This window comes from Guyanagaster necrorhizus (genome assembly GCF_019112545.1).
Source record: "Guyanagaster necrorhizus MCA 3950 unplaced genomic scaffold BT62scaffold_41, whole genome shotgun sequence".
Classification (NCBI taxonomy): domain Eukaryota; kingdom Fungi; phylum Basidiomycota; class Agaricomycetes; order Agaricales; family Physalacriaceae; genus Guyanagaster; species Guyanagaster necrorhizus.
In genome coordinates this window covers 32,841-56,107 of record NW_025064920.1, presented here as the reverse complement: position 1 = coordinate 56,107, position 23,267 = coordinate 32,841, and the positions used below count along the sequence as shown (strand labels likewise).

Sequence of the window (23,267 nt, the reverse complement as noted above, 5' to 3'; positions counted from 1 at the left end):
GCGTTATTGCTACAGTATTAGACTGGGGTAAATGGTATATAAAGTTATAGAACTTTGATACAAGTCGCTGCATTGCATACGCGCCAAAGAAAAGAAAAGAGATTACTACCCAAAGAAAGGGGAAACATCATGATCCAGAATTATATTATATACACGAGCGTCAGTAATATTGCGTGAATATCATTACCATCATGTCGTTTGCGCAGGCGGTTGTGCATCAACGGAAAGAGTATTCGTAGTAGTACCTGATACCGTAGTGGTCTCTGTCCTGCGGACAGCACGGCGTCTACGTCTCCTAAGTAAAGATAACAGTCAGTTCCAGAATGACACATAGCACACGATTCAAGGACCTAGGGAATAGCGGACCTCTGGGCATCGGACGTTCATCAAGGTCTAATGAAACATTCGTCGCAGAATGCAGGCCCTAGACAACAAATAGACATCTGTTAGCAACGGCCATCAAAATTGTCTGCGTACATACCTCAATCCATTCTACAACACACGCCACATTCATAGCTTGCAATAAAAATTGCTCGCCCTCCATTCGCACTCGTATCACGTTCTTCCTCTTTAAATAGTCGTTCCCCAACCCACTCTCCGCATTCTGCAGAGTGTACGCTCTGATCAATTCACCCTCTGGTAACTCAGGAACAGACATTATTGAAGGAGCAGGTGTACGACCCGGGCGGAAATGCGATCTCGAGCTCGAACTTCTATGACGTGGTGACGACCCCAAAGACGACAAAGATGACGGCGTCGAGATCGTCAGACTACTATCGGAGGGAGAAGAAGATATCGCTACCGTAGGAGTACGTGGTCTCGGTGTCGACAACGATGACCTTGGCTGACTCGGTGTCGACAATCTCGGGGGACTCGGTACGTCGCTGCGTGATCTACTGAGCGGTCTGGATGGCTTAAGCAGGCTAGCCAGTTTTGACCGACTCTGGTTTGAGTGCATGAAGGTCTGCTGCGGTTCTTGTTGACTCGGTACAGGTGACTCCGGGGAAAGCTCAAGATCCGTCTCCCCCCCACCCCTTGCCGCGTCAGTGACTACCTCTCCCAACTTCGATACTGGCTCTGTTCTATCTCCCAGAATAGTATCGGACGCCACCTTCGTGGACGCAGGTCCGCTCGTCGCGGGAATGCTGGCGTCCCCAACACCAACTTTCTTCTCCCACCACAATCCAATCGCGCTTACCCCAGCCGCCTCCCGGGGACATTCATACACGCGAAACACCGTCCCTTCGAGCTCACAAACTACTCTCCTCCATTTTCGATCTTTAGCCTGCACGCCTGGTTGAGTAAACTCCATCTTCCGGGGCATGACGGTACGCAGATAAATGGAATTCGAGTATTCCGGCAGAGTTTCTCGCCCCTCAACTCTATGGGGGGCATCGAAATCAGGAGGCGCTTGATGTGAGGATATAGGGAAGCCTTTGAAAGGAGCGAATGAAGGGTAAGGTGGAGGCGGTGAGCCAGCTGTGAAGGTGGGAAGCGACCGTCGTCGATGAAGAGTGCCTTGCGTATCAGCCGAGACCTTTAGCTGAGCAACCGGAGATGAAAGTTCCAACTCTTTGTCAGTTGATGGAGGTAACCGAGCCACAACCCCCACAAGCCCCGTGGTCCGTGGCACAATCTCGATTTCGTTCTCCCTTTCTGCCTCTTTCTGCTCATCCCGACGACACAACGACGGTCCTACGATATTTATCATACTCCTAGAAGCATGTTTATATATCGTCGGTCTACCATCAACCATATGACGGCGTGGTGATCCCGGAGTCTGCATACCGTCTTCCAAGCGGGGTGTACGTACCGGAGAGAATGCGGCAGCACTGGGGGTCTTCGATGCTGGACCAGAGGGTGTCGCAACAGAAAAGTAGTCGTTCGAGAAGGGTTGTTCTCGAGGGGTAGGAAGGCCTTTTCCTTTGGACGCGGTAGGCGTGGCAGAAGCAAGGTCGGAATCTTCCTTTTGTTTACCCTTCCCTTTCAGATCAGGGGAGCGTGGTGCGTTATCAAGGAATGAAAGATCTAGGCGAGCCAAGTCGATCGGAAGATGCAACGAAGGTGGTAAAGCTTGAGCTCTCGCATACTGTCGTGACGACGAAGCTAGTGCTGATGAATCTGCTCTAGGACCGTCTTCCGCTGTCCTATCATCGTCATCGTCTCCACCGTCACTTGCCTCAACAAAATCGTCGCCATTCTCGGTATCTTCACCGTCGTCGTCTTCCTCATCATCTTCATCTTCGTCAATATTCGTGCCCTGCCTGGGCAAGGCTGGCATACTTCTGAGTTTTTGATGTGGCTTGTTAGCATTAGAGTTAAGCGCAGCGGCATTGGATGAAGTGGAGGAAGGGGGCAGTGTCGGTAAATTGAGGATCGGCATGGGGGGATGTCGCGTGATCAACGAGGGCGATAGTCTCGCAGAACCTGCACCCTCAGGAAGGGTCATACTGAAGCGGCGTAAAGGCATTGGAAGAGAGGGAGGTGTTCGACGCGTAGGCGTCGTCCCGTACAGGGAGGGGGTCGAAAGTCTTGGAGAAGAGGAAACAGGTGGCGTCAACGGCAAAGTATTTTCTATTCCAGCCAAAGGATTATGGTTTTTTGGCGGTGGGAAAACGAAGGACGCCAATTCTCCACTATCCAAATTCGACGATCCATTGAAGACAGATCGCGTCAAAGGGGATGATGCAGGAGCCAGGAGCAGGCCAGACACTGGCATTGATGGTTGAGATACCGAGTAAGTGTTTGCCTCCCCCTCGCGGAGAGTAAGTGCATCAGTAGGCGAAGTGCTAGAATCTGGCATTGCGTTGGTGTCGTGTATCAAGATCGATGGACCACCTAATGAATTGTTGCCTCTGGATGAAGGTCGTGAGGTTGACATCGTCTGCGTCGACAAGGCAATGGATGTTGTTGGAAGACATGATGAAGATCCGCCATGTAATGAATGAGAGTGGCTTGGCGGTGTGTGAAACGAGTTGGTCGACGTGCTGGCAAAGGAAAGACTCTCTTCATGGTCATGGGGAGCTGCCTTTGGCAACGACAAGCCAGGCGATGAGGTCAATATAAAAGGAATGTTTGGACGATGGACGACCGCTTCACTGGAAGCGTTGAGACTTGCTTGCGCGGCGGGAACCACCGTTAACGATGCCAATTTCCCAGTCGTGTCCGACGTCGACAGCGGCCCATGATTGAGTAAGTGGATATCTCTGGGTGGTAACAATGATGCCCCCTCCATGGTTCTGCTATGCTCAATAGGCAGACCTGAAGTATGCTTGTTGGTGGCGTTGGTTGCTGAATACAGATTTTGGCTGGATAAGCCATCGAAGGTAATACCTTTGCCAGTAAAAACAACACCCGTGTTGGTACCAGTAACTACTGCAGTCGATACTGAATGGCGAGTACGTTTTGGCGGAACCGGGGCACTGCAAGGCTCGGTTCCAGTATGAGAACTGGAGGGAGACGGTGAAGGTGATTCATCAGCGCCTCGACGCTGCTGTATATTGTAAGGATTGGGCATCGCGAGGATGGGCTGGGACATATAAGGTTTGGCCATCCGGGCACCCACTGAAGTCGACTGCCTGTATGGCCCTTCGAGTGCAAGATCGACGCTGCCCTTGCGCACACTTGAAAGACGGATTCTGCTGCGAAGATTCGACAATTTCTGTACTAATTTACTCGTCCTCGACTGTCAAGGTCGTCAGACCATAAAACGCGGAAAAACAACAGCGTCACGCACCTGTGTACCCGCTCTCATCGAAACTACAGGCTGAACTCGCGGCGGATCCTCCATCGTACAACTATATCGCGATACTGACAGCCGAGACGAACACGAAAAAGGATGGTTCAGAAGAAGATAAGTGCAGAAAGTGACGGGATACCGGATTGGCTCTGTAACTGCATCAGCCAATTCTGATCATACACTTATCACAGCGAGGAAAGGTGGACCCTCACCGTCGGGAACAGCGAGCTCAACGTACAGAACTGCGGCGGTAACCGTATGATGGGGAGAAGAGAATTCAAAATTAGGATTCACATAGCTTTCATTGTCGCCGTCGGTCGGTTCCACTCTTGATTTGTCCTTTCCTATTATTCAGCATCAATTACGTAATTATATTCAAATGGCGTCATCGCCGTATCAGACGCATCCCCTCGCTTCTGCGTCAGCGTAAACAGCTTAAGCGAAGAGGAATATTGAATACCAAGGTTTCCTATTTCATGACGCATATTTCCCACACATGCCGCGGCTTCTGTGGTCAAATTTAGTACTGACGCTCTAACCGTACTCGATTAGGCCTCGTGGTCATTGTTCTCATGTATTGGACCACGGTCTCTTCATGTTCTGATCCTCTATTGTCTGTCTGTGATTCTTAACGAGTCAACCGGACCGCCGCAAAGCACCCGCGGATTTCCACATTCAATATGTATCCCGCATACTTCCGACCCGAAAGCTCGAATGGAGATCGATCAAGGCATCGACGCCGAAAGCTGGAACGCGGCGGCTACGCAGAATGTATTCAATACGTCTGTCCTTGTGAATACATCACAGAAAAAGCTACTAACAACCCCTCCTAATAACATCATTACTCAACAGTCGAAGGCCGGCATTCGCCAACAGCAATCTGATCTTCCGAGGCCTCACGAGGCTCACGATGATCCTTCCTTGTACCCATGCATCTTTCAATTTGCCTACGGTATGTGTCAATAATTGAAGACTGTCTACCGAACCCTGGTTACCTCGCCATGCAACCTGTTTAGTCTGCCTATAGATTGAATAAATGGCAGATCATTGGCGCGCGGTGGGTGTACTCTTGTCCGTGCTGTTTCAAGAACCAGGTATCTTCGGCTGTGTTCGTCGAGCGCAGGATCATCTCGTGTTTTCATCATGCTGTTCAGTCTATGATGGGTCCAACGCCTAGGGCTTCCAGTTAATGGCATCTGCTGCACTGTCCAGACCTATTGCGCCTTGTGCCGCCTGCACGCTATATACCCGAAGAACTCATTATCTCCACTTCGCGTACCTTCCAATATGGGCCAAACGGAATTTATGAAACTGCGCTGTTCCAAATAATATTTGATGGCAGCGGATTCGTTTTGGAATGTCCAATTTCCCCACAAACCCATACGCAATAACATTTAATCAGACAGTTTAAATAAACCAAGGCTTAAGCGTATGCACGCCCGAATGTCAGTCCCCCCTCCCAGCGAAAATGTGGCTAGGCATAACATCGCGCTTCCAAGTCACAGCACCGTTCCCGTAACTCTCGTGCGAACTTGATTATGTGTCTCATTGGATTCTTTTCTCTTCCTCACAATCCCCCCCTTACCCCCCAGCCAAGTTCTGTCATCTCTCGGCCAACCAATGCGTGCGTGCGCACATTACCAACGTATCAGAACATACCCCTGGAACCGCAGTGGCGCCCAAATCCGAAACCTCAGAGACGATGAGCAGGAACGTAGTTCTTTAGGGTGAGTTGAAGTCTTCTTGTGTTCTTCTGGCACAAATCTAGAAGGCTGCTCCTAATCATACCGTCAGATAGCGTTTTCTAGCGTCGGAGTCAAGGAAGCTGATCCCTCAGGTTCGTCCGTTATGAAATTCAGGGTAAATGATTTTCTGGTGTGTTCCGGAGCTGTATCTTCGTCCTCTAACCTTTAATCGCTAGGATTTCGTATATTTGGGTCATCAATACCTATAACGGAGGTTCTCCGCTACATGCATGCTGTTACTTAAGGGTCCTCTCAGGTCACATCCCGCCATTTTGATATCATAAGGTGATTTGTCTCTTCACTAAGCTATCCACCGATGGTTTAATACCTCTGCGGAGGCAGCTGTCGTCGCTACTGGACTTTCGCCGGACTTTTAGCCATAGATGGGTTCTTTTTGATAACGGTATCCCATAGAGCGACCATATCTTTCTGGCGCGGAATCACCATTCTGACAGAGGTACTCAAGTCTAAGACAGCTTCGACTCTAGTCCTCCTCCCAACTGACTCTATATCTCTTGCGACGGTGAGAAGATACCGATGATTACTATATCATTTCAGCGGTTTCAGAGTGATATTGATATTGGCCTATCATTGATGGCCGAATCGTACTTTCTATAGCTTTCTATTCGCAATTCTTATGTGTCTTTGTAGGACAGGGGTTTGAGCCCATCCTACGGTCCTTAATTTACCGCCGCCTCTATTCAGCGCACTCCTTTGGAGCATTTTTGATCATCCTACATGCGGTACAAGTTGGAACATGTTAGATGTCTACCTAAATTTGACTTGAGTCATTCCTTTCCACTGAAGCGGTCCTTGTTAACACGAACAGGGCAACAAGCACCTGAATACTTTCCTCGCACCTGGCTCAAGATTTATGGGTGGTTGCTTGGAGCGATGCGACCGGCTATGTCAGAGGTATAATTTTCATCCAGTCTTGCGATCCAGAGTGTATTGTACTACAATTGAACATTATCGTTACGTTTACTTACAACAGGCTAAACAGAGGCTTCCAGAGTCAAGATAACGTAGACCACCTTAATGACCCGGAAGCACAATTCACTCAGCTTTAAATTCCATCCGATCTAAGCCCAGATCGTCCGACTTTTGGAAATGGGGACCCCTGCACATTTACATGTTGATATTGTTAGAGGCTACAATAGTATCAGCACAGCGTTTTGCCAATCCGGAGCATTTGCTAGTGATTGATATCAAAATTGTCACCCCTGAGCCGGAGTTCTTAGTAGAAAAGAAGGTAAAAGTAATGGGCAACCTATCAGAGAGTGAATGCCCGCGGAAGCAAATATCGTGGGCAGATATCGGGACCAGCGGGATACCCTCATCCGGAAAGCTCCGCACTGCGACCCCCGCCCGATTTCAATTTCACCGTGTGCACGTTCACAGAATCTTCCAACTTGAAAATCAAGTTGAAATTTTCGATTTAGATTCCTCCCGAACCCATCAGAACTCCTTTCTTTCCTTTGAGCCACGCTGCCCAGAAGGACCCCGGGGTATAACCATATGGATCCAGTACAGATCTCCGTGAAATCTAATTTCGAACTCAGGTCAAAGAGACGGACATTTGGACCTAGCCAACTGAACCCAGCTACGAATTCGGACAAATAATTGGAATTTTAAGCAAAGTTTGAGACTTCCGCACCTTCGGCATAAGGGTGGGCCGCATAGGGAAGTGTGTCGGGGGACCGACCCCAAATTTTAGTCATAACCTAGGTGTCATAATTCAGATAAAATCTCCAAAATTTCTGGAAAATGGGGATCTGATTCATAGGGTATACTACGGGTTCCCTTTCTAGCGCAGGCGGGGATTGATCGAAGCGTTCCGTCCGCTACATGATCGCTTAGATCGCTCATACTAGGTAAAATGACGGGAGCCCGACATATATCCGATGAGCCGTTGTTATCTCGTTTAACTACCATAGCGTCGTTTTTCTTGCTTTCCTCCTCCCGGTACCCAGTCGATAAATCCAAATCGTTATCATAGGGACTAGCGGTGCCCGAGTTCGCAAGTTGTATCGCACGGCATCAACGAAAATCTCCCTTTGACAAATAGACTCCTTTGCTAAGAAGCGAAGAGTTCTTAGGAGGTTCTGATCGTCCCCGCAGGTCTATATAAGATACGCGGCAATCTTCCTGGTCAGACCTCAGCCCTGTCCTCTTCCCCCCCTCGCTTGGCTATTCCTTTCTTTCGTCATGTCTATTGACGTCGGTTTCAAAACCCAGTATCCGTACGTCAACTTTATGATGGACGATGTACATGCTCAGCATGTATGAACATTTCTGACTCGTAGCTTTGAGGAACTGGAAGTCACTAAAGGAGATTTAACCCTGGGATCCATCGTCTTTGGCTTTTTCGTACGTCGTTCCACGTCATCCATCTTTATTACGCGTCCGAACGTTTCCATAGTTTGGATTTGCCGTCAATGTCACTTGGTGCGCCATTCTGGAGACGAGGAGAGCAAGAAGAGTGAGCACCCTTGCATTTCTTACTACCTTGAGATTATACTCAGCTCACGCTCTTTAGTTCTCCGGGTACATCGTCATGATTTGGGTGGAAATCCTTGCGTCAGTGACTCCGTTTCTTTTCTGGATCTATGGTATCCTCATTTCAGTGTAACTAGGGACCTTGGTTTTTGTGTACGTATCCCAATGAGTCGGATGCAGTACCGTTCATCCTCAACAATTTTCTGCAGATCGTTTCGTGGGGTTATCTGTAAGTCATAACATGGGACATCGTAATGAGGTACTTATCTTCTACAGCGCAAAGATTTTTCCCCCCGGTCTCGGTGTCTTTCTCACAGTCATCCTCTGTTGGATCTGTCAAGTAAGTCTCTACTGCGGCCGATGCTCGGCCTCCTCTAAAACCTTAAAACCAGGTTCAGTGCCTGATGCTGATTATCGTAAATCGACTTTGCATCTTGTACTCGCAGCCAAGGCAAAGGGTATGTTACATTAACCGTTCAGGAGCTTCCTATGAAATTCAGCCGTCCCTAGTTCATTCTCAAGGCTTCTGTGGCCGCCATAGTGACCGCGATATCGATATCCACGGCTTGCATTTGTAAGTAGAGCTGATATCTATGGAGATGAAAACATCTGGACCTCACCTATGCTCAAACAGGGATCCCGGCGCATCTCCAAATCAACTCGACGTACATCTGGGTCTGTTTCACGACGCTGTACTGTGTGTCTTCCACTGACAATCACTTCAGCTGAACCATTGGTATGATCGATTCGAGAAATCTGTGTACCTTCGTATGTTGCAATGCCACGACGTCAATGTCGCCGACTATTAATAGTGACATCGCAGTTTTGGACTTGTTCCTTAATCTTCTGTTCATTTGGAAAGTAAAGACACGGCTCATCCAGCACGGTCTAAAGAAGTATGATAAGGTCATGCGGTATGTCCCCCAGCGCTCACGAGTCGCTCTACTTGCTCACTCTATTATTACCACAGCTTCAATCAGTACATAATTGTTATCTCTATCGGCATGGACATTCTGCTTCTGGGCGTCACTGCTCTCAGGAATCAATTCGTCTACTGTCAGGTGAGCTATTCTATCACACGGAGTCTATTTGCCGAAATGAACGGGACTGTTGTACTTAGTTCCACCCGGTGGTATACATTGTCAAGCTACAAATCGAAATGTCGATGTCTCGTGAGTAGAGTTCAGTGTTCCTTAACGGTGATTATGACCACATTGCAATCCAGGACTGCTCATCAAGGTCGCTCGTTCTACCGGTATCAATGTTTATAATGAGGAAAGAGGAGAGGTAACATCGGAGAGTGTCAGTGGGAGCAAGCCTACTGGTGCTGGAGTGTACGTATATTTTCTTCTCACTGAGAGCGTTTAATTCTGAGGCGTCCCATCGACTCGCAGTGGCATTCAAATCACTACTCAGATCTACACGCATGCTGAACATCCCGATGAATATGGTACGCTTCATATACCTCTTAAGGCTCAACTTAACACACGTCACAGAAATGGAACATCGTAAAGTACAGGAAGCAGCATCGACACATTCCTCGAACGGCGAGGTCATAAAAATTTCCACAGTTTAGAAGACAATATACCATTCGTTTTAGACCCAGCTACACTTTACACTGGACTCAGATTTTTTTTTTTCGATTTTGCGATGCCGCCTACCGGCCCTCATGTACCAATAATAGATAGACCTGCACAAGATGTGACTATACTAGATCATACCTATCTGAAGCACCTTCCTATGATCCGTCGTGGAGGTCCGTATATATTCAATCGGTGAGTTTTAACAGGCGGTGAGACTGGATCAATTTCGACTCGTGTGTTCATCATTCAATTTTGATCAATTATTATCGTCCTCGCTGGTGCGGCACCAGATCTTGCTTCTCCCGAGAATTTCAATGGACACACACTTCCCCATATCTCTTGGGTCTATAGCATGTAGATGAATCACGAGAAAGAAAAACACATCGGCTATCACGGCCAATGGCGGCCCGGAACCATCTTTGATGCGGAGGTTATTCGGAGAGCATCAAAATGTAGTCTCACTGATCCTGGAAACATGGAGTCACAGAATGTCATGAGGCTTGGAGTAGGCTTGGGTTCACTTTGACATCAGCGCGCGGTCTCGACGGACAGTCTGGAGAAATCTCGTACCTGCCAGTACTCTTTTCTGGCAGAAACCAGGCGAGTGACGCTGTAGCTCCAAGTCGTAGCCAAGGCGGCCAAATTTCGAGAAATACGGCTCCTTCCCTGGACTATCTGACAAGGTATGTCGTAAAGCGCAGCCTCTGCTGTTAAGTAAAGCGACTTCCATTCTCTTCTTGGTCGGAGCCAATACGACAGTGCATCAAGTTGGACCTCCCGTACTAGACTCAGTTCTTCAAGCTGCGGCGTACCTCTGGCGAAACTTCACCAATCAGCTGCCTTTATCCATGGGAAGGACCTGCCTCGTGGGCACTATAAAACTCGCACGATTCTTTTAAGTGATCTTCTGTGCTTTGACACCTTCAACTTCGTGACGAAGCAATGGCTGTAGGTGCTGTTGCGAACACTGGGTCGACCGGTTACAGTCGCCTCATTGACCCTAACAGGAAATGGTATAACAACCGAAGGTACGGTGGTTTTACTATTGGTGGACCTCGGGCTGGATAATTCGTATTGCAAGGCTCATCGTTCTCAACTTCTGGATCTGTTTGCTGTAAGCCTTCCCTTTCTATTCGAAGTTCGATGACCGACGGTTGTACTAGGCTCATCACGTCTTCTACGAACGGATACGATGGAAGCATGATGAATGGATTACAATCGCTCACCCAATGGTCTGACTATTTTCACAAGCCAAGGGGCGGGAAGCTTGGCCTTCTGAACGCCATTCAGGTGCGAATAAGGCATTGCATTGCATTTCGAATATTCGCTAAAATTTGTTCCACTATTATAGAATATTGGGAGTCTTGCCGCATATCCCTTTGCCCCATATTTTTCGGATGGCATTGGACGGAGATATACTATTCTCATGGGTGCTGTTATCATGATTATTGCCACAACTATTCAGACGGCTTCTCAGTCCGTTGGGATGTTCATTGGTGCTCGGTATGACCATACTGTCTTCGTATAGATCGACCTTTACGACCTTTCTAGATTCCTGATTGGTTTTGGTGTGACCTTTGCTGGTACGCAGGTCATACCGCAAAATACGAAGTGACTTATCCTTGAACAGCAAACTCGGCTCCCATGCTGGTTACCGAGATATCATATCCGTCTTATCGTGCACCTCTCACGTCGACATACAACTCCCTCTGGTATCTGGGATCTATTATGTATGTAAAGCAGGCGATCTGTTCGGGTGTCTTTCCCACTTACGTCGTTCTTGCAGTGCCGCCTGGACAACCTTCGGTTCTTTCAAGATCAACAACACCTGGGCATGGAGAATTCCGTCAGCTCTTCAGGCCCTCCCTTCCGTTTTCCAGGTCGCTCTCATTTGGTTCGTCCCTGAGTCTCCGCGTTGGCTCGTCAGTAAGGGCCGTGAAGAGCAAGCGCTAAAGGTCTTGGCTTATTATCACGCAAACGGAAACGCGTATGTGTGACGATATTTCCTTGGACATCAATATTTTATGACCAAACTGTAGCGAGGACCCACTGGTGAAGCATGAGTTCGAGGAAATTAAGGCTGCCATTGAATTGGATCGTACCGGTGCGTTCCCGCATGTTCGGTTACTGTATGCCGCTTACCATTGAGTTCTATTTTAGTGACCGCCAACGTCGGATGGAAATCATTGATTTCTAAGCCCGGAAATCGCAGGCGTATGAGAATCATCATCGCCATTGCATTCTTCTCGCAGTGGTCTGGTAACGGTTTGGCGTCGTACTACTTGAACAGGATTCTGGACGACATCAATATCACAGATCCAACAATCCAGGTAAGCCGTTCACTTCACGCTTAGGATACGGGTGTCGATGCCCGTCTTCTTTACAGCTCTTGATCAATGGTATTCTCCAAATCTGGAACTTGGCTTGGGCATTGCTCGCATCAGGTTTCGTCGACAGGCTTGGTCGACGCCTGTTGTTCATGATGTCTGCAGTGGGCATGTTCCTCTTCTTCAGCGCCCAGACGATCTGCTTCGCGGTGCACAGCGAGATGGGAACCAAATCGGCTGCCAATGCCCTCATTGCTTTCATTTTCTTGTTTTACGCGGCCTACGAGTAAGCGATGTCTCTATCAGTCACCTTGATACTACAGCTTCTGACTTATCGCTCAGTCTTGCATTCACGCCTCTGATTGTAGCCTACACAGTCGAAATCCTTCCTTACCCTATCCGCGCCAAGGGCTTCAACGTGTTCAATTTCACCATTTCAGTGGCCCTGATTTTTAACCAGTACGTGAATCCAATCGCATTGGGTACGTGCTTCTATTTATTACATGATTGTACCCAAATGAGCTGATTTTTTTTTTGGCAGACAACATTGGCTGGAAATACTACGTACGTGATCGGGTACATTCCACCTTCTTTCACGGTTGACAGGGTTACAGATTGTCTACGTGTGTTGGATTGCATTCGAATGCGTTTTTCTTTACTTCTGTGAGCGCTTTCCCCTTGAAAAACCAAGAATGATTGTCAGCTCTGACACTTTTTGCACAGACGTCGTCGAGACCAAGGGTCTTACTCTCGAGGAGACTGCAGTTATTTTCGACGGAGACGACGCCAAAGAACAACTTGCCCACGCTGCCGGTATCAAAGAGGATGACGAGAAAGGATCTAATTCTTCGGTGCACGCTGCAGAGTTGTCGGAGAAGATCTAAAATGGATAATCATTACTCATTGGATTCCACAACATTGGTTGGGACGTATAATGCCATGAGGGAGATACGGTTAGTAAATATCTGTGACGCTTTTTGCATTGAACCTCATCTACCTATGTACACGTAAATTATGCATGACGTTGATATCTCGCTGTTCCACTTAACAAGTCGGTGCTAGGGATGGAGACAGTTGTAATGACATTCAACTTGCACAGGTGCGTCTGCTAGTGCTGAGAAGCCGTACCTTGCCGGGGACGTGACCGTGCGTTCGGTGCCGTAGTATGGTGAATTAGGCAGGTATTCCACAAGTAGTACGGACGCTGGTTTGTTTCCTTCTCAGGGACAGTGATCAGAATAAAATTTCCTTTTCTTCCGGGACCGTAGTTTGAAGTGTGTTGGAAATCCTGGGTGATGCGCAGGGTAGACTCCAGGCTGGTAAGGCCAGATGGTATGAACTTGTTATTCTACAGCTCCTACAGAGCCTGTATTTGTACTCTCCAGGCTTATATCTAGAATTTACTACAACTCTCGGCATGATGCCGGATTGCCCTTTCTAGAACTTTCCGGCAAAATCCCAACAAAGTGAAAGTTTGAAATTAGACCGAACCAGACATCAGTGAGTTAGAACGGAACGATACGAAAACGTGTTGTTACATGATCAATGTCGTCGGACGAATGTCACAGGGACATCCTTAACACCCAAGGTTATCATCATCACCCCATCCAATACTCTGTCCTTCCAGGCCTGCTTCGACTCGCCTTCCCTAAGAATAGGCTTGACTGACCACTCTCGGAGAAGCAGCGTCAAGAAACACACTGCCTCGGTGGTAGCTACCTTCCTCCCAAGGCATGCCCGCGGACCTGAATTTTCATGAGGGTTTTGAACTCTAATCTAAAAGGAGAGATCCTTACCGACACTAAAGGCGGTGAATGCTTCAGATTCATTAGAAATACCGTGCCACCTAGAAGGCTTGAACTTTTCGGGCTCGTCAAAATACCGAGGATTGTACTCTTGAGACAACATAAGCAGAGTGTCCAGTACAGAAGGGACGTCACCTACGGACGCCAACCATATCAACTATGATCTATGAAAAAGATGAGTACAAGTAGATGCACCAAAGCGACTGAACCTACACGGAAACCCTTGGGTATTGGCATGGAAATTGTCCCCTCATCGCCCATTGGTCTTGGCACTTGAATGACTGTATCCTTTGTAGCTTCTCGGATCATGAGGTGCCCTGGGGCTGTAGTATATAGGTGAAGATAAGATACTGTGTGGCTAAACAAGCACACTGACGAATCATTCGAGTCGCCTCGTAGAAGACCGCCAGGACTTTGTCAAGCTTCGGGTAGTCATCAAATGTCTACGAACAAGGTAAGAAATAGCCGATGCTGAAAATGTTATTCTCACAGGGTCCGTGTGATCAGACAAGACGGACTTGATCTGCTCATAGACTTCATCTTGAATGTCATCATGAATGGCCAGAAATCCCAGCGTTGTTGCCAGTGTCTGTGCGGTGGTTTCTGATACGCCTTCAATATTATCTATCCCAGTGTTTTTAAAATGCATACCGTGTCCAGCAAATAGCATGATGAAGACATTTCCAATCTGTCTGAAATCAGAACTAGGTTTCAATCACGAAAGTGAACAGCTGAATTCTACCAATTCTTCATCATCTAACGAGTATTTTCCTCCTTCCTCTTCGCTGGCTTTCACAAGCAAATTGAAAATCGTGCGTGTTTCCAAATTGTCCGCCTCGAAATCAATCTCTCCGTTGGCGATTTGCGCGCGTCGTCGTACTACCTCGTCTTTCATGAATTGCGACAGCTGTTCATGCGCCATAGTAGAATCCCGAATACTGAAGTTCAATGTTAGTATCTGCAGCGTACACCGACGAGGAAAAGCATACTATTTTAATGGAAGACGCTTGACCCACTTGGGAGCAAAGACCGCAAAAGTTCCGGTATCTGATATTATCCTAAATGCTTCTTGTATGGACATGGTGCCGTTTTCGGATCTCGAAGGCTCCTTCCAATCAAATGAGATGCCGAAGCCGCACATAGCGATCACAGACAAGGCGAGCTGAGAAAAGATTAGATCAGTGGAAGTATATACATCAGCATGGTGGAGCACCTTGAACGTAATCCTCTGTATTGCTGGCACTGAAACTTCATGCTTGTTAGCCCATTGGTCAGCAGCCAGCATTTCGTAGTAGATTTTCTGTGTTTTATTCCAGACCAGCTTGTACCTTGAAAGGATGAGCAAATCGAGAGACACGAATGTACGACATACAAGTCATTGTTAAATGCAGGACCCATGATTCGACGATGTCGGCGCCATACTTCCCCATCAGCTGCGACTAAATTCATACCCCATCCTCTACATTAACGTTAATTGAATAAGCGAGATACTTGTCATTGGACTCACAGTAGAATTCTGCTAGCCTCCTGAGGCTTGATGAAATCCGACTTGTGACCCCCCGACGCAACCTGGCGTGTCACATCCAGATTGGAAGTATAAATCGCAGGAGGACCTCCAAACCAGGGAACTACCGACACATTCTCGCCGCTCCTGTACACTACACAAGGATTAGTATCCACTCAGGGAATCTCGTGTTGGACTTTACTCTGGAAACGCCTCGCCCAATGTAGGTCAATACCATTGTACCATCGCGTCGAAGAGAAGAAAGCCCCCGGGGGTCCCAAGGGATAAAATACTGGCCTGTAGCCTGGAAGATTATTTGCGGCCTGAGAGCCGGTGAGCGTGTAGTCGTCTCGTGGAGCATGATAACAACCTGGAGTTTATGTCGAAACTGCAGTACTCTGGAGATGACCGCAACACAGACCACGGCCCATAGGACTGTGATCCATTTCGGTTGCGCACCAAAGAGAAATAACACTGAGCTGGAGTCCATCACAATGGCGGTAATGGGGAAACGAGGGCACTACCCTGTGATTACCCACTTGAACCCTGAGTACGGAAGCAATTTCCAAACACGGCCCGGATGTCACTAATAAATATAACAGCCTACCGTCGGATATCCCGAGAGCTCAGGGAACGTAGAGATCAGCCACGAGCCCCGCTGAGAACTGATGGTCTCTCTGCACGCATGAGAAATTGTCAGCCACATCATGACGTTGATGCAAAGAGGTATTTGTTGTGACCGCGACCGCAAATTAATGCTTTGCAGAGCTTTGTTCGTGAGAAAAGGAGTTCTTATTTAAATCTTCAGAAATCCAAACACAGGCTGTCGGGAGGTTTCAGCGTAATGTAGTGCCATAGGAAAGAAATGCCAAACATTCTAAATAAGAACTGCGCAGTACTGACCATGCCAAATGCTATTACTAGACGACGTTGTGAATATTGATCGGGAAGAATTTGAAGGAAATAAATCCATGTGCACGAGAGCGCCTAGGATCCAGAGGACAACAGACCGAAAACGGAACGCGAAGCCGATATCAACCCTTCACTGTAGCAAGTAGACATACCTCTCTCCCCATCAACGTCTTCGTGCGAGAGTAAGAGGTACTTCCCAGACACCTAGAGTTATTACAATTGTGGCATACAATACCCTATTTGAACACGCCGCTTTTGTCTCACCTTCCCTGAGCATAGGTTTGACCATCCAGTCACGGAGAAGATCAAGAAGCACACAACCTCAATCGTAGTGAACTTCTTCCCAATCCACACTCGAAGACCTTAAAATTGTATTTGTAAACGCCTCTGATTCGTTCGAAGCCGAATGAGAAGCCAAAGCCGTAGACAGCAATGACGGACAGGGCAAACTAATGGAGTTGCATAAGCATACGTGGTACTACTGGCATGCAACTACCGTTCTGTACTACCTTGAGGTTTATCTTCTGTATGGTCGGAAGAGCTTCTTGTACGTTCGTAGTCCACTGATCAAGAGCCAGCATCTCATAATAAGTCATCCGTGTTTGACTCCACACCAATTCATAACTTAAGAAAGTTAAGCGGATTCCACACTGAGTCTGGGACATGTTTGTGAGACGCGTTTCGACTGCGACCGCGACCGGACTCAATTCTACGCCGCCTCGACCACCGTGGCTCAGTCATCGGGCAATGCACTCTACCACGTTGACACTGCCAGAGTAACGATAGCGCAAAAGGTGACTTGGAGTTGAGATCTCCCAACTCAGCCTCAGAATCGTCAACTACAATCATGCCGTATAAAGGCATCTCCCTGGCCTGGTTGTCCCTCCCATCTATCCCCTTCTTCCGAGGCTCCTTCCTCCCCAGCAACCTACCTGACGTCGTGTGCTTATACCACTACCTTCTCCTTCGTTTTCCTCCAGCACATGCCCGCAGCTCGACAAACCCTCGCTCAGCCAGTCCTGGGCTACGGCCTCGACCACTGTGCCACCCAGTTCGTTAAACAGTTCGCCGAGACGCAAAATGAGAAACAGCCTCGGAGACGAAAATTGACCACTAAGGAAACAGTCTACTCACGCCTTGTCCAGTCCCACAACAACGTCTTGATCCACAATTTTGGCCTCCAGGCACCCAACGTGCACAGAAAGACTGTCACCGACTCTGGCGACCTGCTAGCGCTCCTATCCTTCAACATCGCCTATGACCACCGCGTCTTCCCTAGCGAACGCCAGAGGCTCAACGTCGCAGCTTGCTATCTCATCCTGAGGTTGTCGATGGCGACAAGAAGAAACCTTGGGACGGATCCTGGGAGGAGCTCTTCAGCTCTAAAGCCATCCTGTCGTTACTCCAGAAACCCCCGGAAGACGATGCATACGCCAAGGAGCTCACGAGGTTGCTAGAACGCAAGACGACCCATCGTAGCTGCCCTAAGGCTCTCTGCTATGAAGATATCCAGTTAATGGTAGTCCGCCACCCGGAAACGGGACTAGACACTTTGACCATGTCGATCAAGTTCATTCACCATAAAGGCGCCGAGAACAAGCCGAAGCCGTGAGAACCTCGAAGACTAATCCCGTCTTGCAGGACCATCTTCTTCACGCCGACCAAAAGGCTGATCTTCTGCCTCGTCACTCTTGTCGTCAGCATTGCGATCCTGGACGACGCCTTCGATTCCCCGACCCTGACCAGCGTCGAGGCCGTCTTCGGAGCCAGAAACTGTAGTCCGGTTGCGTGCACACCCCTCCGGTGGAAGAAGGAGCGGCTGAAGCGGCCCGTGTTCCAGTGGTGCCTCTCTTCTATACCGTACCCTTCACGACTATATAGGCAACCAGTCGCTCGACATGGGCTATGAGAAGCGCATCGGCCCTAAGGACTGGCGGAGAAATGTGGGCAACACGGTTAACGGCTATGCGTCCGACGCCATGTGCGACCAGATTATGCGTCACAACTCCCACTCGAAGGTTTTCCAGGACGCCTACCTCAACGCCTTCATCCAGTACGACGTGCTGAACGCGGTGCTGAACGAGCCGCTGCAGACGAAACTGCTCAGCATGTTGTCGCATGTTGGCTACGCCACTTCTTGGTCCTATGCTCACGTCGATGCCTTCGACTCCGATGGCGGCCTCACGTGGAGTCCCACCCGGAGTCCTGCTCTCAGCGACGACTCCGCCGTCATGCAAAACTCTGCTTCCAGCCTCGACTACGGCCTCTCGCAGTGACTCGACCCTTCTCGACTGTTTGCAGCATACGTCCCTCCCTATCCAGCTCCACGCTATCCCCCCCCCTCATTCAGCTCTGCAGTACGCCCCCAGTCTCGTGATGGAGTTAGGATATCCTTCTCTTCCTCAGGGACTCGCTCTCTCCATGGACCAGCCAGCCAGCCGCCCTACAACAAATCGAGCGTTCGCCCCCAACACTTCCATTGCTCCGAATCCCGCTCTCACAACACGGATCTCTGTCCCAATCCCGACCTCCACCCAGAGCTCCAGCGTTGATATCAATGCCTATGGTCTGCCTCTACACAATGAGTACGCCAACTTCTCAGCGCTGGGTGGGATGGTATGAGCGTGGGCAGGGGCAGCAGCCATGAGCCGGGACTTGGGTCTGAGCCAGGCAGCGTGGTGGGCGCCACAACAACTTCAGGTGCAGACGTATGCAGTAGAGAGCTGGAGAATGCTTTCGGCCTCGGATTTCGGTTCATCAAGTCTCCCAAGATACATGCTTATAGCATTATTGCGGTAAGCCTACTAGAGAATGTCTGATATGTTCGAATGTCTTGCTTGGGCATGCACATGACGTCATTCGGCGAAGGAGACGCGTTGCTAAAGGTAGTCTCAGGTTGGGCTACTCATGGGGAGCTCAAAGGGCTGGTTCAACGACGCGCCTTGACTCCTCTTGCAAGACTATTACATCACGAACAACCGTGTCTCACGTAGACCTGTTCCAGAATGCTGACAGCGTCGATGAAGCCGCCAGCCAATGCAGGCACACAGGCTCTATGATCAATCAGGCCTGTGTGCAGAGGTGGCAGTGCGGACGGAAATAGCTGAAATAGTGTCGGTGTGAACGTAGGTTTATTATTCTGTAACTATTGTTGCTTACCGTGTAGTCCAATTCCTGAGACATGTAGCAGTTGTTCATGCCACGCCATAGAATGTTGACCAGCGCAAAAGAGAACAATGCAATGGGATGTGCCAAACACCATGTGTAGAAAGCGTAGCACAGGCTTTCATCTTCATACATGTCTGGAATATCGAAGCCAGATAGTCCTCCAGGGACTCCAGATCAATTTATTATGTGGGTGGCAATAATAGAATGACGTATACAGAGTAAGGAGGACGAAGGTAATGACCATGTAAACAAGACAAGGACAATATACCAATTTTGTGCGGGTGGTCTTTGCTGCAGTGTAGGGTGGCCGAATCCTCTACATCGGCATGCCAAGTGTCATGGTGTATGGGTAGCGAGCGACAAAAGTTAGGTTAGACAAAGGGACAGGACGGGATCAAACTTGTCTCAGAACGCGAGACTCCCTGATTTCTACATAAAAGTCGCGAAAACCGCAACGGTTGATGAACGCATGGCAAGTGAAGGCGAGGTCGCTGCCCTCCTCGAAGGTGAGCGCCCCGAAGTCGACGCCAATCCAGACGATGGCTGGGCCGGAGGACTCACCAACTTTGACAATGCGAAGCACTTCGATACTATTCCATTTCACGGACATCGTGTTCAGGCCATCGAAAATGCGGTTGCCCAAACCGTGGCTCCAAGCACTGGCGATGGGGTGGTCACCCACCTGCCTAAGCTCTTTGAGGACAGAGTAAGCCTCGGAGCCAGCTGGATCTTCGAAGGGGCTGGGATTGGTTGTAGCGATGAGGCGCGGTTCAGAGGGCAAGCCCTTGTAGTAGACCTCAGATAGAGCCTCGGTCACTACGAACCGGGGCATACGGGAGGACTGCAGCTCCGCGTCCTCGTCCATGGGCTCGAAGGCATTGGCGAGCTTAGATGGGTCCACTGAAAAAAAGGGCAAACAAACGTTAGTACGGGAAGGCAGTGAAAGACCGAAAAGGAAACGCACTGGTGATAGATCTTGTGTTTGGTGAGGCACAAGAGAGAGTGTGGGCAAACACGTCCTTTTAGCGGTGTCGGGACGTGGAGGTCCGAGATCCTGGGTGTCTGGCCTCTGAATTAAGGAGGACGACTTTGTTACTCCGAGGACCTGTCCACATCTGAGAATTTTATAGGATCAACAACGGCTATTTACCTAAGGAATTGTCGCTATTAATTGCCAGCAGGCCTATAGCTACCCGTATTACATATAAGTTAAGAGATCGCGGATATTTAACACAACGTACCACTGTGGATAAACAAGTGTTATGTTGAAGCCGTTAGTCATGTAATGGGAGAGATGAAGGAAACGAAACAGACCTAAATAACAATAACAAATCTACTAGTCAAAGCATTCGTCGATACCGATAAATAGCCCAAAAACAAAGGAGCGTGACGGAAGGAGAAGACGTCGCGTAAGCAGAAGCAAAAAGAAAAGAGAACGAGACCTCTCACCCTCTGAACGCCTCGCAAGGATCCCCGGTGTCGTTCTGGCATGACGTCCGAGGACTTGGTCTTGCCGGCCCTACTGGTGAGGAAGCCACACACTTGTTGTTGTAGGGGAGGATCCCTAGTAATCACAGAAAGAAGAGAGAGGAAAACGATAGTGTAAGTACGGAAAGATAGCGAAAAATAAAGGACTGACTTGTGAGCAGTAGTTACGGTTGGGTGAGAGAGGCGACTGGGTGTCGTTTGGTGGGGGACAAGGGAGAGGGCGAAGTATCACGCCGCCTTTTGTAAGTAAACACATCAGATACAGCTGGTTATTAAATGCTGGCCCCATGATATGTCGATGCTTGCGCTGCACAGAAACAGCTGAAGCTGAAATCGTGGTGATGTTCATGTCCTCCGTTTTTATCTTCAAAAAACCATCGCCAAGTTCTCGTAATTTCCAGTGTATTTACCGGACGGTGAGGCCTGTCACCCGCTATCAAAATAATAGAACCTTCCATAGTGCCGGGGTGTACCTGCGAATTCTTGTGCTCAAACACCAGCTTTCAGGTGTACTGCTTTTCATTTACCTTGGCAAGAGCCAAAGGAGGGTTCAATGCGCACCTGTACCTGGAATCAAAGTAGCTTTGAGATTTAGATGAGAGTTTGCAGCAGCGGCAACTTTGTAACGATAATAGAGGAGGAGAATGATGTAGAAGATAGACTCTATATCGTGTCGGTAGAGGTGCTTTGGTGGTTGTCCATTTTCGTCACTGATGAGGAGTTCGAACGCTATGTAGGGTAGAGTACCGGTACGCTGACACGATGAAGGACCAGTCTCATGTCGGTAGGCGGACAAGTCAAAGTCGTTGAGGACCCCACGTAAATGACCGTCGACGGTTTAGGATCCTCGCCCACTGAATATAGGTATCGGCGAGAAGAACCAGTAGAAAAGGGATAGTACTTACTGGCTGTCAGGGCCCTGTACATAGCATCGGTCCTTTTGTCGATGTAGTTACTCCTGGGGCTTGAATTCCTGCCAATCCAGTGTTTGTGCCCATGAAAATTTATACTCTGGGCTATGGTTCTTCATGTTATCAATCGCGTTTCCGGAACTGTTGAACATTGTACGAAGAACGCCCAAAGTATCGGGGATGATCTCTATTAAGCTGCCGTCAACCGTCTTGTCGATAGATGCCCAGGCAAGAGTCAGCACCTAGAACGTCGAATGCGCTGTTGAACATCATGCTGTGAGGATGGTAGAAGGTCTTCTGCCCAGGATTACTCTCATTGCATAATTCGGTGTAGGCGTTGATATCATTCTTGAATGCAGTGTCGTTTTTGAGGGCCTCAATTTGGGATTTTATCTCGTCGTTGGTTCGCCAGTCGTGAGGAAGATGGAGAATATTAGTCAAAAATTGCTCGGTGGACGTGAAAACTCGGTTTCTGAGATCTTCTAGGATGTACCGTTCAAAATCTGCCATAAGATGATCCGCGTTGGCTGTGGGATTCACAGTTAGGGCATGATTACTGAGTGGAGTACTCTGTAGAGAGGAGCGTATTTGTTCAGATACAGACTCTTTTAGCAGCGGAATCTTTGTCTCTGGAATGGAGGGGACCAGAGCGATAATTCGCGTCTCTCGAAGAATTTGAATCGTTGTTCGCCATAATATCGCCACAATAAAATCGATTTGGGTACAAAGAGAGCAGGAGGTCAAGGAAGAACGCAACAGCCATTTTATCGTGCTTTTAAGGTCGCGTAGAGCAACAGTGGAGCAAAGTAGTAGTGGCAAACTTGAAGTAAACGTGTTGGGAGCACGTGATCGTTTGCACGACCGGGGAATGCCGAACATTCTTGTCGCTCCGATTATCTTCTCTCCTTACCCTACAAAGAGTCTGCCATTGTAGTTTTCTTCTCCTTTCCCTCATCTCTTTCCTGGCTGGCATCCACTGACAAGTCTTCCTTCTTCCCCGGCTTCCTTCAGCTCAGCGATATTTCTGAAGCCTTTGTTTACTTTGACCAAAAATCCAGAACCTAATGATGTCTCCATCAGCTGCGGACGGGTTCATTCCCTGGAGTCTGTTGATATGGATGAATATCGACGTGAAGGACTATTTGACTCACTGTAAATGCTCTAACTCAAACTCCCCCTTGTGGAAATCTGTTCTGTGACCGCCCGACACGACTTGTCATGCTACATCCAGATTGAAAGTGTAGATGTACAAATCACCGAATAGCCATGGGACAATCGACGCATTCTCGCCAGCCTTATACACCAGAAGCGCGTTAATTTCCAGTCAGGAATACTGCATAGAAACTTACAATCAAATCACCTCGCCCAATGTAAGTTTCCACCACAACATTCGGAAAAAAGCTCTAGGAAGCCTCAAACGGTGAAATATAGGTCTAAAATCCTGGAATCTACTTTGCTGCCTGGTATTTCTCACGCTAGGCCCCAGAGTGTCGTAGAAAAAAACGCAATGATAAACCTTCAGATTGCGCCGAAATCGTACTATTCTGGAAACGAAAAAGATGCAAAGCAGGGTCAGAAATAACGAG

General features: G+C 48.6%; 9 protein-coding genes across 9 annotated transcripts; 5 read left to right on the top strand and 4 right to left on the bottom strand.

Annotated features, from left to right (window-relative positions):
- Positions 1-295: 295 nt before the first annotated feature.
- BT62DRAFT_908948 (uncharacterized protein) lies at positions 296-658 on the bottom strand (the record flags this gene model as incomplete). Its single annotated transcript, XM_043183727.1, has 2 exons — positions 296-424; positions 482-658. 2 exons carry the CDS (start codon positions 656-658, stop codon positions 296-298), a joined length of 306 nt encoding a protein of 101 aa, XP_043034600.1.
- Positions 659-3,233: 2,575 nt separating this feature from the next.
- On the top strand, positions 3,234-4,755 carry BT62DRAFT_923521 (uncharacterized protein; the record flags this gene model as incomplete). Its single annotated transcript, XM_043184526.1, has 6 exons — positions 3,234-3,398; positions 3,430-3,543; positions 3,766-3,866; positions 3,931-4,055; positions 4,449-4,691; positions 4,712-4,755. 6 exons carry the CDS (start codon positions 3,234-3,236, stop codon positions 4,753-4,755), a joined length of 792 nt encoding a protein of 263 aa, XP_043034599.1.
- Positions 4,756-7,370: 2,615 nt separating this feature from the next.
- BT62DRAFT_937341 (uncharacterized protein) lies at positions 7,371-9,718 on the top strand. The gene is made up of 17 exons (XM_043187301.1): positions 7,371-7,730; positions 7,788-7,854; positions 7,907-7,966; positions 8,024-8,064; positions 8,121-8,136; positions 8,193-8,212; positions 8,260-8,323; positions 8,376-8,441; positions 8,494-8,557; positions 8,618-8,658; positions 8,709-8,751; positions 8,807-8,897; positions 8,954-9,044; positions 9,104-9,155; positions 9,209-9,317; positions 9,378-9,433; positions 9,480-9,718. The coding sequence occupies exons 1-17, from the start codon at positions 7,693-7,695 to the stop codon at positions 9,557-9,559; spliced, it is 999 nt and encodes a 332-aa protein (XP_043034598.1). The 5' UTR covers positions 7,371-7,692; the 3' UTR covers positions 9,560-9,718.
- A 312-nt stretch (positions 9,719-10,030) lies between these two features.
- Positions 10,031-13,043, top strand: BT62DRAFT_937340 (hexose transporter). Its single transcript, XM_043187300.1, has 14 exons — positions 10,031-10,594; positions 10,648-10,680; positions 10,730-10,856; positions 10,918-11,069; positions 11,118-11,149; positions 11,197-11,296; positions 11,353-11,553; positions 11,606-11,670; positions 11,727-11,896; positions 11,953-12,179; positions 12,236-12,375; positions 12,435-12,457; positions 12,508-12,556; positions 12,617-13,043. The coding sequence occupies exons 1-14, from the start codon at positions 10,509-10,511 to the stop codon at positions 12,775-12,777; spliced, it is 1,566 nt and encodes a 521-aa protein (XP_043034597.1). The 5' UTR covers positions 10,031-10,508; the 3' UTR covers positions 12,778-13,043.
- A 176-nt stretch (positions 13,044-13,219) lies between these two features.
- On the bottom strand, positions 13,220-15,751 carry BT62DRAFT_937338 (cytochrome P450). The gene is made up of 14 exons (XM_043187299.1): positions 15,573-15,751; positions 15,405-15,525; positions 15,206-15,356; positions 15,071-15,157; positions 14,912-15,026; positions 14,688-14,860; positions 14,441-14,636; positions 14,350-14,386; positions 14,189-14,301; positions 14,075-14,141; positions 13,912-14,021; positions 13,838-13,862; positions 13,690-13,788; positions 13,220-13,638 (listed from the first exon to the last, which is right to left on the bottom strand). Exons 1-14 carry the CDS (start codon positions 15,690-15,692, stop codon positions 13,436-13,438), a joined length of 1,617 nt encoding a protein of 538 aa, XP_043034596.1. The 5' UTR covers positions 15,693-15,751; the 3' UTR covers positions 13,220-13,435.
- Positions 15,752-16,710: 959 nt separating this feature from the next.
- BT62DRAFT_937336 (uncharacterized protein) lies at positions 16,711-17,910 on the top strand. The gene has a single exon (XM_043187298.1). It carries the CDS (start codon positions 17,098-17,100, stop codon positions 17,569-17,571), a length of 474 nt encoding a protein of 157 aa, XP_043034595.1. The 5' UTR covers positions 16,711-17,097; the 3' UTR covers positions 17,572-17,910.
- Positions 17,911-17,995: 85 nt separating this feature from the next.
- BT62DRAFT_997316 (uncharacterized protein) lies at positions 17,996-19,090 on the top strand. Its single transcript, XM_043190643.1, has 2 exons — positions 17,996-18,909; positions 19,010-19,090. The coding sequence occupies exon 1, from the start codon at positions 18,233-18,235 to the stop codon at positions 18,734-18,736; it is 504 nt and encodes a 167-aa protein (XP_043034594.1). The 5' UTR covers positions 17,996-18,232; the 3' UTR covers positions 18,737-18,909; positions 19,010-19,090.
- On the bottom strand, positions 19,083-19,472 carry BT62DRAFT_1080289 (uncharacterized protein; the record flags this gene model as incomplete). Its single annotated transcript, XM_043179570.1, has 2 exons — positions 19,274-19,472; positions 19,083-19,217 (listed from the first exon to the last, which is right to left on the bottom strand). The coding sequence occupies exons 1-2, from the start codon at positions 19,412-19,414 to the stop codon at positions 19,083-19,085; spliced, it is 276 nt and encodes a 91-aa protein (XP_043034593.1). The 5' UTR covers positions 19,415-19,472.
- Positions 19,473-19,676: 204 nt separating this feature from the next.
- On the bottom strand, positions 19,677-20,417 carry BT62DRAFT_975029 (uncharacterized protein; the record flags this gene model as incomplete). The annotated part of the gene is made up of 2 exons (XM_043189178.1): positions 20,247-20,417; positions 19,677-20,182 (listed from the first exon to the last, which is right to left on the bottom strand). Coding segments are annotated over exons 1-2 (507 nt in total). The 5' UTR covers positions 20,248-20,417.
- Between the last annotated feature and the right edge of the window lie 2,850 nt (positions 20,418-23,267).

What these genes read in the sequence shown, in the direction of transcription:
- BT62DRAFT_937341 (XM_043187301.1), top strand. Translation starts at nt 7,693, where the DNA reads ATGTCTATTGACGTCGGTTTCAAAACCCAGTATCCGTA. An exon ending in CCATCGTCTTTGGCTTTTTC is followed by an intron (nt 7,855 to 7,906) that starts GTACGTCGTTCC and finishes ACGTTTCCATAG; the next exon opens with TTTGGATTTGCCGTCAATGT. An exon ending in TCCTCTGTTGGATCTGTCAA is followed by an intron (nt 8,324 to 8,375) that starts GTAAGTCTCTAC and finishes CCTTAAAACCAG; the next exon opens with GTTCAGTGCCTGATGCTGAT.
- BT62DRAFT_937340 (XM_043187300.1), top strand. Translation starts at nt 10,509, where the DNA reads ATGGCTGTAGGTGCTGTTGCGAACACTGGGTCGACCGGTTACAGTCGC. An exon ending in GCCTTCTGAACGCCATTCAG is followed by an intron (nt 10,857 to 10,917) that starts GTGCGAATAAGG and finishes CCACTATTATAG; the next exon opens with AATATTGGGAGTCTTGCCGC. An exon ending in TTGTTTTACGCGGCCTACGA is followed by an intron (nt 12,180 to 12,235) that starts GTAAGCGATGTC and finishes CTTATCGCTCAG; the next exon opens with TCTTGCATTCACGCCTCTGA.
- BT62DRAFT_937338 (XM_043187299.1), bottom strand. Translation starts at nt 15,692, where the DNA reads ATGGACTCCAGCTCAGTGTTATTTCTCTTTGGTGCGCAACCGAAATGG. An exon ending in TGTCTGATCACACGGACCCT is followed by an intron (nt 14,142 to 14,188) that starts GTGAGAATAACA and finishes CCTTGTTCGTAG; the next exon opens with ACATTTGATGACTACCCGAA. An exon ending in CAATACCCAAGGGTTTCCGT is followed by an intron (nt 13,863 to 13,911) that starts GTAGGTTCAGTC and finishes TCTTTTTCATAG; the next exon opens with ATCATAGTTGATATGGTTGG.
- BT62DRAFT_937336 (XM_043187298.1), top strand. Translation starts at nt 17,098, where the DNA reads ATGCCCGCAGCTCGACAAACCCTCGCTCAGCCAGTCCTGGGCTACGGC.
- BT62DRAFT_997316 (XM_043190643.1), top strand. Translation starts at nt 18,233, where the DNA reads ATGTTGGCTACGCCACTTCTTGGTCCTATGCTCACGTCGATGCCTTCG.